The sequence below is a fragment of the Rhea pennata genome, chromosome 2 (genome assembly GCF_028389875.1).
Source record: "Rhea pennata isolate bPtePen1 chromosome 2, bPtePen1.pri, whole genome shotgun sequence".
Classification (NCBI taxonomy): domain Eukaryota; kingdom Metazoa; phylum Chordata; class Aves; order Rheiformes; family Rheidae; genus Rhea; species Rhea pennata.
Genome location: NC_084664.1, coordinates 88,203,128 through 88,215,486, shown reverse-complemented (window position 1 = coordinate 88,215,486; position 12,359 = coordinate 88,203,128). Strand labels below are relative to the sequence as shown.

The 12,359-nt window shown below is 39.0% G+C and overlaps 1 protein-coding gene across 1 annotated transcript in view; it reads right to left on the bottom strand.

Annotated features, from left to right (window-relative positions):
• PHLPP1 (PH domain and leucine rich repeat protein phosphatase 1) overlaps positions 1-12,359 on the bottom strand; it is a 152,210-nt gene that overhangs the window by 15,218 nt on the left and 124,633 nt on the right. The window contains exons 11-13 of the mRNA XM_062568509.1: positions 11,471-11,626; positions 2,405-2,605; positions 1,242-1,404 (exon numbers count right to left, since the gene is read on the bottom strand). Coding sequence (XP_062424493.1) covers positions 1,242-1,404; positions 2,405-2,605; positions 11,471-11,626 — 520 coding nt within the window. The remainder of the gene's footprint in view (positions 1-1,241; positions 1,405-2,404; positions 2,606-11,470; positions 11,627-12,359) is intronic.

The window sequence follows — 12,359 nt, the reverse complement described above, 5'->3', positions numbered from 1 at the left end:
GAGTGGCACTTTAAATACTGATGCTTCTATGGAACATTCAGCTTTCTCAAAAAGCAACAAAAGGAAAAAGTTGTTGACTCCCTATCAGCATGTTTACATTATCCTCCTTTTTTGGCTAAAAAAACACCCTCCTACTTTTAGAGAGATGTTTACTGCGCAGAGCCTCACTCCCCAATCCCAATTCTTCCTCTACGAAAAAAAGCTTTATTTCTAATTGATCCTAAATGGCCCTTGGTTTCCTCTGGCCATTGTTCCAAAGAGGGAGGAGTATTCAAAAATCCACAAGTTTGTTTGAGATTTCCTGGCTAAAACCACAAAGCTCATCTTTACATGTACTCACTGTCCAACGGAATTATTGCTCCTGCTGTTTAGCATGACCCCAGACACCGAAGCACACATACCAGTCTGGGAACTCAGCCTTTTGACTTTACAGAGTATGTGAAGGACACTTCAACTGTTACGATTCCAAAAACAAGTTCTTAAACTCAAAGAACTACAGCTAGCCTTTCCTGTGTTATCACAAGACATGTGTGCTATGAATTAACAGCTCCTACTTTCCGATCTGCTGAAATAGCATGAGACCTGAAATGTTCTGCATTATAGCCTAGAGTGAAGAAGTCTAATTCACAAGAAGCAGTAGTATTCTTCAGCATAGTCAAGCAAAGAATGCCTTCCACAAGAAGCTGCATAAAGTTCAGAATTACTTCCAGAAAAACATGCAAGAGATCAATTAAACATTCTTGCAGTTGTACAAAACATGACTGCAATTAGGAAAATTAAAGTAGCTTTCCTATATAGCCAAATTCTCCACTCCTGGAATTTATTTCTGTCCCTATGGTCTATTCTGTTTTGCAGCTTCAGCAGTTTTTAAAACTATAAGCACGAACTCTAAGCAAAGTCCATTTCTATGCAATCAACCAACTGCCAAGGCAGTAAGAGTTAATTATGCAGAGCTCTTGCCAGATGTTTAAGTTGCATCATAACAGACTTGGTCACAGGAAAACTATTAGCACTTATTTGGCAGAGAAGATGTGATCTGGCAAAGGTGAGCACATAATCAGACTCTGAGGCTCTTTGCTTCCACTCTGAGGCAGCACAAGAGAGCATTTCATTCTCTCCTGTCATTTCAGACAAGAAAGCAAGAAAGTTGCTACTCTGTAGCAACAAGAGAGCTGAAGGGAAAATACAATTGATAAAGTGTGCATTAAACTTACTTCTTCCAAAGCACATTCCTTCCTTACCTTTATTTCAGAAAGTTGCATGACTTCTGGGAAGACTTCAATGCAGTTGGAGTGCGCAATCACAGTATGCATACGTCTACAGTTCATGATGGTTGTTGGAATGGCTTTCAGTTTGTTCCCACTAATATCAATCTCCTCTAACTCCTCCAGTTTGGCCATTTTGCTATGGAAATAAAAAGTTGAGAATTTTTCTTTTAATATACATGCAAATTTTATTTTAAAACGATGATAAAAGTAGTGGTTTTCATTATTTTAAAAAAAATGTACACTTTCACCTTTTTTCACCCTAGTGTCCACCACTTCACCTCACATCAGACACAAATGCAGTTGTGGAACAAAACTTGTGTTTCTTCCGTCAATGTTGTTTTAATGTTACTTTTCAAGTGATTTATTTTCCTTACATTCCCCCTGCCCCACAACTCTTTTGCTCTTCTCTCTTCATTCTTTTTTCAACACTAATTTCTCACTTCCCCTCACTTTCTCTCTTCTGTCTTCTAGCTCAACCCCTACTCCACTCTTTACTTAACTATCTCTCTCCCTCCCCCTTGCCAATGAAGCCCAGCTGCCTAAACAGCACACTAGGACAGATATGACTCTATTTACGGGCATCTCTTTTCCAAGGTTGTACTCCAACTTAACAGTATACCTTACACTTGAAAGACTGCAGATTAAAACAGAGTAACCTTGAAGTAGAATAGTTCATCTGAAATTGCTGTTGAGGGAGAAACTCCTTTTGGAGTGAGAGGATCTTTCCCCCAGCATAGTTTTGTCCACTTCCAAAGGACACTTAGAGACTGTTCTGCTCACAAAGGTCCCATAAAGAGAAGTCCAACAGGTATGAGCAAAGTGACTAAGTCAGAGAAAACAGAAAACTTCATGCTCGACTCCAAAAGCAATCTGGTCATGCTAAATTAGTCTGGCTAAAAAGAATTTCAAGTACAACAGAAGTGCACCAACCAACACATAAAACTCACTTGTCTGTGTAATGCAAGAACATGTAGCAATATGCAAAAGGACATAACAGATGAATCCACCATGGCATATCACTATCTTCGAAACAACGTGTGCCACCAAGTTTCTGTGCAGTTTTAAATTAATCTTACTGCAAAAATCTTTTTATGTTACCCATCAGTGGGCCGGCAGCAGGAAAAACAGTTACTTACCTCGCAGGGAAGCTCTGTAGGCGATTGTAGGCCATATGCAAGATTTTTAGGTGTGGATGGCCTGTTAACAATGGTACACATTTATCTGTGAGATTGTTATTCGTCAAATACAACTCCTGTAAGATGCTATGAGTTTCCTCAGAAAGAGTGGCTGGAGGAAGCATTTCCAGTTTGTTGGCTGAGGCATTAAGAAACCTCAGGCTGCAAAGAAAAGTAGCATAAGAGAGTTAAAATCCTGCAGCCTTTGTCTAAAATATAAATGAAATACCCACATATGAATTAAGATGTTTACAAAACAGTTCTCAGAAGCAGCAAGTTCACAGCAATGGACAGAAAAGCCAGAAGTCCAGTAGTATATAAACAAAACTTCTAATCATGTTTTAAATGAACAAATCTCAGCAAATGGAGATTCCTCTAATCACTAATCAAAAACTCAGTACTTCTAACATTGCTATACATGTATCTTGCAGGTCAGAGCAACAATTTCCAAAAGCATTCCACATAGAGATAAAATCTGAATCCATCACTATAGATGCCCTTCCAATGACTAAAAAAAAGTCAGGGGAAAAAAAAACAAAAAACAAAAGACACACACACCCCTACGAATCCCCCCCCCTCCCCAAGACAGAAAAAAAAAATCATTTTAAATACTAGCTAGGTCACAGGTAGCATTTTTAACCTGCAGATCTAGAAGTATGAGAAGGTACTTTTTGAATATTCGGATTATTAGAGATGCACCAATCACAAAAAGCTGAAACTCAAGTAGTAATTTGCCTTTAGGTTTTAAACTGAGATAGAGCTAATCTTTAATCAAAACAGAAATATTTATATATTTGCTTGCTGATCTACACAGAAAGAAAGCCAGATTTCTATGCAGTTCCTCAGTGTCCTTTCCTATTCCCCAAGTCACAGGTATCTTTGTTAATATTTTCTGCAGACCGATTACAAGCAGCAAGGACTGAAGCAGCACAGAAATTAAGTTATTCCTTCTCTCTCAAGGAATTTTTTCCAGGGTGGGAACAAGGTATGTTGAGGTATTGGCACTGCCCACTTTTGCAAGCAGAGTTCTACATACAGAGGATTCACATTCTCATTGTGGAGTCTGGTGATCACAAAGCACTGGATGAATATACACACTAGGCATCTTGAAGGCTAGGCTTTACACAGACAGTTCCACAGAAATGGAAAAATAAGGTCATTTATCTTCAATATCATAATTGTGGCACGATCATGCCTTTTTAAGAGAAATGAAATCTCTTCCTTCATCCCCTTTTTGGAAAAAGCTGCCTAAGAGAACTTGTCATGCAGAAGTAAATCTGTGCATGCCAGTCTGCAGTGACCACACAGCTGGGCTCAAATCAGGCTGCACTGCTCCTATCAACTAATGGGAAATGACAGCTGCAACAGTCAAAGCGATTTCCAAGAAACAAGACTCAGAAATGAGCTGGCTGAAGCCTACAAAGCCAGTGAACAGGACACAAGAGGTATGCGTTCTCTTGCCGTTGACTGATCTTAAGAGAAAGGTATAAAATATTGACAGCTCTTTCCCCCTTTCACCTACACAAGAACTCACACTGACCTTTAAGATCTAATGAATGAAATGGATTTGCAAGAGTTGCAGCTTGTTGAAACTTGCTTAGCTGCAAATAAGGGTCAGGCATGCTACAAAGAAGTCACATGGCACGCTGAAGGATTTAAAGTATTCCCATTAAAAGCAAAAAAAAAATCCCAGCATTGCACAGAACTGAAACTAGGTTAGCTGGTTTATACAGGCAGAGGAAGCTACTACAGAGAAACACAGCTTAATCCTCAGGCTCATTCATTATTCACAAGAGTGGTAAAACTCCAAAGGAGGAGGGGAGGAGAGGGCGGATTAGTATGGGAAAAAAAGGGAACAAGCAATTGCAAGGGTTTTAAAATTATTTGTTTATTCTAAAAAGATGCTGTTCAATTTCACCCTTTGGGTAAAAATCAAAAACACATTGAGCTCAAAGTTGGATTACTAAATGGAAGCATATCACATCAACAGTTCCCCTATTTAATGAAACACCAGTAAGTACACCTATTGCTAAAGTACAGGCAACTATTGCTTTGGCAAGATCATTCTAGTATGCACGATAGTCTCTCTCCCTACAAGAAAGGTACTTTGATTAATACTAAAGCCACAATATCTTTTGTGCTAGTCAGTACAAAATGACGATCTTCAGCATAATCTGGAAGGGTTTAAGCAGTTCTCACTTAAAAAGTTACCTTCTTGTAATCCAACATTACCACAGCTCAGTCAATAGAAGTATTTGATCTAGGTTCCTCTACAATCCCCAGCCTCTTGAAAGACCCTCTCACAGGGAGTTCTCAACCTGGAAATAAAACACCAGCTGCTCCGAGACAGTTCTGGGGAGATTTCAAAGGAAGACATGAGGCACATCTCCTTGTGCAGCTTTCTGGGAAGAATGAACTTTCACAGAGATACGTCAGGGATGAGGAGGTGGCAGTAAAACATTTCTCAAGAAAGGATATGCTCTACCTTGAAGAAGAATCCATATTTTACATATGGTCCTACAGGCTGCAGCAGAAAAACCTGCAGTGTTTCATGGGCACCTTCTTTTAATAATTAAATGGAGTATAGAAGCTACAGAGGCATCCAGCAGCTGCAAAGTTCTTCATGCATAGCACAAACTAAGTTTGCTTAACTACAGCTAGCCCCCAAAACAGCTGCAAGCTTCAGTAAGAAAGAGTATGTTGCTGTGATAAAGCTGCAACTGATATAATGTAGTAAACTGATACCATTTTAAATTCAAAAGAAAAACGCATCCAACAAAAGCTGTTTTTCATAAATTTCAGCATCGGATGGGAGACTACAAGAAATCTCAAACCGCTCTTTCACTGGTATTAAAAGAGGTTGAAATTCTGCCTACTCCTACCCCCCAAAAAAAGAAAAAAAAAAAAACGTTTGATACATACGTCGTCTGTAAAGGAAAGAGAAAAGAGTCATCCCCTCAGCACCCTCCCACTGCCCTCCTTTTTGCCAGATCTTTCAGAGCAAGTGGTATGGCAATGCTGGAAATAAACCTCCAGCATCCTGTTCCACAGTTCAGTGGATGTTATCACCACTAAGGTGGCTAGTAAAATCTTGTCAATAGTTTAAAGTAGGAATTAAATACCTGTCTGTGCACAGTAACAGCCATGTAACACTCACGTGCAGGTTCAAGATAATCTCCATCTGTAGCTGACAATCCAAACTAAACTAAAACTTCTATAAAAAAATAGGCTGCTTATTTACATGTTCTTTTTGACCAGCTGCTACATTAAAACAGTAGCTCTCAGTCAATAATTCTTTCAATAAAGTCTCTGGATTAAAAGGAGAGAATCTTCTTTGGACAGAGAACAGAACGAACTAGCAGTTTGCTGCTGCATAGCTTTGTTAATTCTTTGCTAGAACCTTATATCTGAGAAAATCTGTACTTGACAATCAGGTTTTCCTCAAGCTGATTTAACACAGAAGTCCTTGTCCAGGTTTTTTTCTGCTGTGCTTCTTCATCCTCTTGCAATGCACCAGATGCTCCCTTAGAAGGCAGATCTTAGAAATGCCCTCCAGAGGGGTGGAAATTGGGCACAACTGCTCCTGTCTCTTGAGTGCTTGGACTGAAAATTTGATTAATGTTCCTTGAAGATATCCCACTCATATTGCTTATCAGATGGAAACAGAACGTCAAGTATTAAAGCTCAGTCCAAAATTAATTGTTTCCTTTTCCAATTCCACCCACATGCTATACCACAAGCTCAGAAAGTACAGCATCATTACAGAAACCTGAATTCAACAGCCCTCTCACATACCCAAGTATAACACAGTGAGGAAAGCATGAATTAACAAGTATGAGAGAGTGTTGGAGATTAAGAAACTCTAAGGCACTGGCAGGGAGATGCCAGCATTCTTCAGCTTTGACAAGGTGTAACCTCTCCTCTGGGGTAATAATATAAACATTGAACTCCGGCTGGAATAAGACACCTTCAGTTTTAGGGGATATTAAAGTACAATCTGTTTATAGATTTAAATTCTCCAAGGCTGGAAGGTGGGAAGGGGAGTGACCATCCCAAGTAATACACTAGAATCAAGAAAATGGATCTACTTTAACCAAATAAATCTAATATGCATATAGCATTCCCATGTACTCTCTATTTAAATCAGGACTCTGATATAAATTTTAACTTCCAAAAGCAGAGGAAGTAAATCATCTACAGAGAGTAGTAAAAAGGTTCAAAAAAAATCTCTTTAACACTGATGTCTGCCTGCAGTATATACAAAGGCTAAATATGGACAATCCCTAGATTTCACTTATATAGCTTTGCCATAACTCACCAGCAAGCCAAGTTTACGAAGCTACCTCAGAAAATGGTGGAAAGAGAAAGCCACCACTGGAAAAATGCAAAGGAGTACTCTAAAACACCCAGGAACATGTAACACTTAGAGTAACAAAGAGACAAGATTAACCAGTGAAGAAGCAGTAGAAAGTCAAAACCACCATGCTTAGCCTGAAAGTATGGATAGACGTGGAAAAGCTAATTCAGCTGCAAAAATAAAATGCATCAAGAAACGAAGATTTCTAGTTTAGCCTATGCCCTAAGATCTCCATCAGCACAGAGCCATGAAAATACAAAATTTCCTCTATAGTCCCTTCTGCAGAGAAAGATCCTCAAATTCTGATTATCTAATCCTAAAATAATTTGTAATTGTAGTAGCGAGTGAGAGGAAAATACTTATTAGATAAGCACGTCTGAGGAGAAAATCAAGCCAGTTTTGCCAGCCCATGTGAAGCTGGTATTTCTGCTCCTTTAGATGAAGATGGAAACAGTCAAGTAAATCTCCTTCTGGTTGAGGGGCAGCCTCCTCAGCTCTTACTTTCTAACCCATCTTCAGCTGTTTCATTAACTGGGATTTCCCCAGTTTCTAATAGAACTGCTTGCAAACCCTAACCTACTAGCAATGCAACAAGCAAGTATACAAATGAAGTTAAATATTTCTGCAACTGAACTGTGCGCATTAAGCATTCACCATGGCTCTCTGCATTCATTTGAATTTATTTCCTCTCTCCTATTACATCCATAATATGATCGAAAACTTACCCCCAAAACAAAACAGCCACAGTGGATGCAAATGGCAAGTATCAAACAAGAGTAAGTTCAATTGGGTCACCTTCCAACTCCACAAAAAACACTACCACCACCACCAAAAATCAAACCAGGTAAGAATAACTGAACAAAGCTAGAAACATAAAACATGCAAAAAAGGGCCTGGAGGATAAGTTTTGAATAGCCAGGACTGCCTCAGCCACCATAGCTGGCCACTGCCAGCCACTACAAACCGACAGAAAGCCATTTAATAAACATTTAATCCACCAGTATCACAGTTACAGACCTTTCCCCTACAACTGCTTTAAACAGCTCAAAGGCTGCTTTAAGGGTCTGACTGTACTCAAGACATTCACATTGACTGAAAAGGAAACTTAGGTAAGAGGCAGACCCCCAACCTTCATCCCTGTGTCTCCACTTCTAGACCCCACCTGAGCACAGCCACAGCTTTTCTATACTTGGCTGTAACTACTAAACTTTTGCCTATGTTATATTAAGAACATTTTGTTGAACTACCAGTGTGAAACTGGCTTGCTGCAAGTTGGTCAAGGAACACAGTATAAGTCTGTACTAGAAACTGGATAGACAGAGAGGGACCTGCCATCGTAACAAATTAAGTCTTGGATAGAAACTAAGGCTGCAGGAATGCAGGTGCACAAAAAAAGATTAAGGACGCCACTTGGGAGTTTTTGCCCATTAGCTATAGTGCTTGCATGAATTCTGCATTTTCACAGCATCTGGTAGTGAGAAATGAATGGATTATCTGGCTGTCTCTGCGGTGCTCATCTTGTCAAGAAAATCCCCACCCTACAAGAGAAATTCTAGCTAACATGATCAGAATGTGCATACTTTTCAGTGGAATAAACAGAACCAAATTCTGTCTTGGTCACAGGAATGTTCTCTAGACAAGTCCTCAATTCTCCTCAACTGAAAGTTTAAAACAGAAAAAAAATGAGATCAACGCACAATATTTCTAAATTACACTTTTCAGCAGAGAATTAAACCTGTCCACCTATTCCTTAATCTGTTTGAAGGATTAAGGTTTAAAAGTGATGTCCATGGATTCTACTGTGAAGAGAACAGAGGTTTTCCAGTATTTTTTCCTTTTTCTTGGTGAAAGTGATATCCCCACTGGGGGTACCAATGCATTGATTGCCCCATCTTTCTTAGGTGTTATAGACAAAGCCAACCAGTGCCTGCGCTAAAGTTTGCTCAAGACACTTCAGATCCACTTAACCAAATATTCAGGACTGAGCAGAAAGTGTTTACAATTCACAGCATGAGACTTTGTATCAAGACAAAGTATTATCTGTCATCTGCACAGACATGTGCACCTTTCCAAAAAAAAATAAACTAATCTTTTCAGGCTCCAAAGAGTTTATAGAAAGATAAAGGTTCTGTAAGGTGAAGTGATTTGTCCAACATTACACACTGGGAAAGATCATGGCAGACCTCATGGGGAAGCCAGCTCTCTTGACACATCTGCCAGTACAAATTGTGCTTCCCAGGGAATGCTTTCAAAACAGCAGCATTTCACTTCTGTCTTTTCTTTTTGAAAAACACTTCTGTCTTTTCTTTTTGAAAAACAACTACAAAACCCCAAACCCTAAATACCTTTCTCTGGCTCAGACTCCTTTCTGTTGATACTTAGCTGCTGACAGATGCAAACATTTGAAAAAAAATGCAAAAATATTTCCTGCAGCAAATTCCAAACTTAAGCTCTCGGGCTGTACACTATCTGCACCAGTATTTTTCCTTCACATTTGTCACTTGTTCAGCAATGACAGCCACACCAGCATGGGCCAGACATTTTACAGCCAAGCCATCTAAACCAATAAAGGGGTATACAAAAAGAAAAAAAAACAAACCAACCAACCAAATCCACACAAAGTAACTGCTTCTGTCGTTCTCACATGTGAGGGAGGCTGCACTACTAATGGTGAAGTGCCAGACTGGGGAAGATCAGCGCATCTCCTGAACACATGACTGTGTTAATACCTGCAGAAAAGCTGGAAAACATATTCCCTTTACTGCTTGAAAACAGCACAACGTTAATGCAGCAGGCGAGGGGGCGAGGAGAGGAATCCCAAAGTCTGATGTGGCTATATCATATCATTATTCTATTTATTTTTAATTCTACCTCTTTTCAGCATGTTTAGTAAACATCTGGAAAGCTATCCTCAGTTTTGATTTTAGCCTGTACTTGCTTATTTTGGTGTCATAAAAAATGAAAGCATCTAAAATTTGGAGCTCAGTTTAAAAAGGTGAGTTGGAGTATAAAAAAATTTTATGCAGCTTGTATCTCCCTACCAAATTGCACTAATCCACATTCTAAACCTATATCCTATAAATCCAATTGAATACAGTAGTTCATTTTTTGCTTTTAAAATACATATAGCTTTCTGAAGCTTGAAAGGTTTCTTTCCTCTCCAATTTAACAACCAGGATTTTCAGCTCAGGACCTGCAGATAATGTTATTTGTTCTGTTTTTAACTGACTTAATCTCACAACCTCCTGTAAAGAGCTTTTTACAAGCTTTACTGTTTTGAAGTTCAAACAATTTAACGTAGTTTGAAAAGTCATTTGCAAGACCATTACAGCTGCTGTAGCTGCTGATGTGAAATATCTGTCAAATGAATAGGCTATTAACTTCACCACTTCTATACAGAAATATTAATCACAATCACTACAAGAGCATTGCTGAAATTCCTTGTTTTTACTGTATTTTATACAAAACCTCACATAACAATAAATTAGCATCAAAAGAACTTTGCTGATCAGTTGATTTGTTCCAAAAGTGGTACCCCTATACAGGGTTAAACATGAAATGATAAGCAGCAGTAAGTTTCAAGGGGGCAGAAGAGAGAACAAAAACCGTTTTAAAGTTTGTATAAAACAGACTGAAAATGCCATGCTAGTTACCAAAACTAAAACCTTGCAATAGTAAAATTCATTCTTTGCATTATAATTTTAAACCACCTCAACCACCAAACCAATTCTACAATCTAAAACACTGAACTCTACAGAATTTAAACAGAGGTTCGTAACAGATGACAGCAAGGTTACCACTCCTCTTGCACCTCCCCACATCTCATGAAGCCCAGAGCCACGCACTACTTTTGTTGCAGTTAAAGGAAATAAAATCCCACAGCACACAATCTCACTGCCTATTAAATTATGCATGGCCCAAACATCCAGGAATCCCACAACCATTTGTCGAAGCTCAGAGGTACAAGGAACACCGGCACTAAGCAAGACAAGACCATCTCCAGACTGTGCTACTAGCCTCTGATATTTTATCACATGCTATTAAACCAGAGCCACCTTACAGAACACATTTATATCCAGGAAGAAAGATTATGAAGACTTTAAGACTCAAGAAACAGTAGTATAAAAATAAGATGACAGAAATTGGATCAAGTGGTAACACTAGGTAAATTAGTGACAAACATTTGAAAGGCATAAAAATTTCACATAGCAGGGACAGGGGAAACTCCTGCAACTGAGTTACTCTGCCAGCCTTACACACAGATTTTGCTTTGTTTGAAAGGTATAAATAAGTTCTGGCCTGCAACTGATAGGAAGAAGCTTTCACACTATCAGACAAGGCTAAAATAAGTAAAGAAACTGCCACTAACCCATCTCAGCTTATGTAGCAAAAAATAGCATGTGCTTCACTTTATAGCTAGATTTCACAAAGTAGGTGTACAGCAGGAGCTTGTGGGGAAAAAAGCAACCATATAAGGGAACAAAATCAGAATAAAAAGATTTTCTGTTTTGGCGAGTTTGGCAGACATCTGCTCATACAACTGAAGGCTTGGCAGTTTTCAGATTCGGGGAACCTCAAATTACCCCTAGTTATTCCTTTCAGCTGAGGAAATAAAACACAAAGCCAAGTTCCTTACACACAAGCTGAGCTCAAGATAAGCTTATATTTACCTGTCTGCTTTCAGAAGCAGGTTAGATGGCAGCTCAAGGAGCTGATTGTGTTGAACATCCAGGACTTCCACTTGTGTTCGTTCAAGCCGATCTGGTAGCCTTACTAACATGTTATGTCCAGACAGCAGCTTACGCAAGCTGCTGTTGTAAAATAACCTTTGAGAAATAAAAACATCCAAAAATAAGAAAAATTTAAGCAAACAGATTTTCGTTGACAATTTTAAGGTGAGATATCGCAGTTTGTTACAAGAAAAGCATTCAGTCAACTGATTAGCAGACATGGTATTAATTACACACAGATCTGAATATCTTCCCACTCTCCACCAACCTCTTAAAAAGGATGAACGTTCAGAGACTGGGAAGGAGATTTAAGGATGATTAAGGACTGAAAGTAGTGAGAAAGGGTTATCTTATTGTACTGTATTAGACATGAATATAGAAGCACGATGGCGAGGTGGATAATTGCTAACAATGGCTGTGGAAAACTGCACCTTGTAGGATCCCTCTAGCTAACAGGAAGATTTAAAAAGCATAGATGAAATCACCAGCCACCCCACAAACTTCACAGTATTTTACTTATCACATGCTGACTCATAATCCAATGCTTTTCCCCCCATCCCCCTTTTCCCTTCTTGTTAATACCAGACTAACATAAAGCCTCCCTCCCCATTCTACCGCAAATGAAATTCATCTAATCCGCTTTATTTTCTTGAGCTTTTACAAACGATAAATGACCCAGAGTCCCATCCTCCTGCCTCCTTTTTTTTTTTTTTTTTGGGGGGGGGCAGGCAATGTAATGACAAAAGAAAGAACTGCTGCTCTGATCAAATAGTAAAGCTAAAATTCACACTGTAAACAACTTCATAAGGACTTCAAAATCTGGACCTAA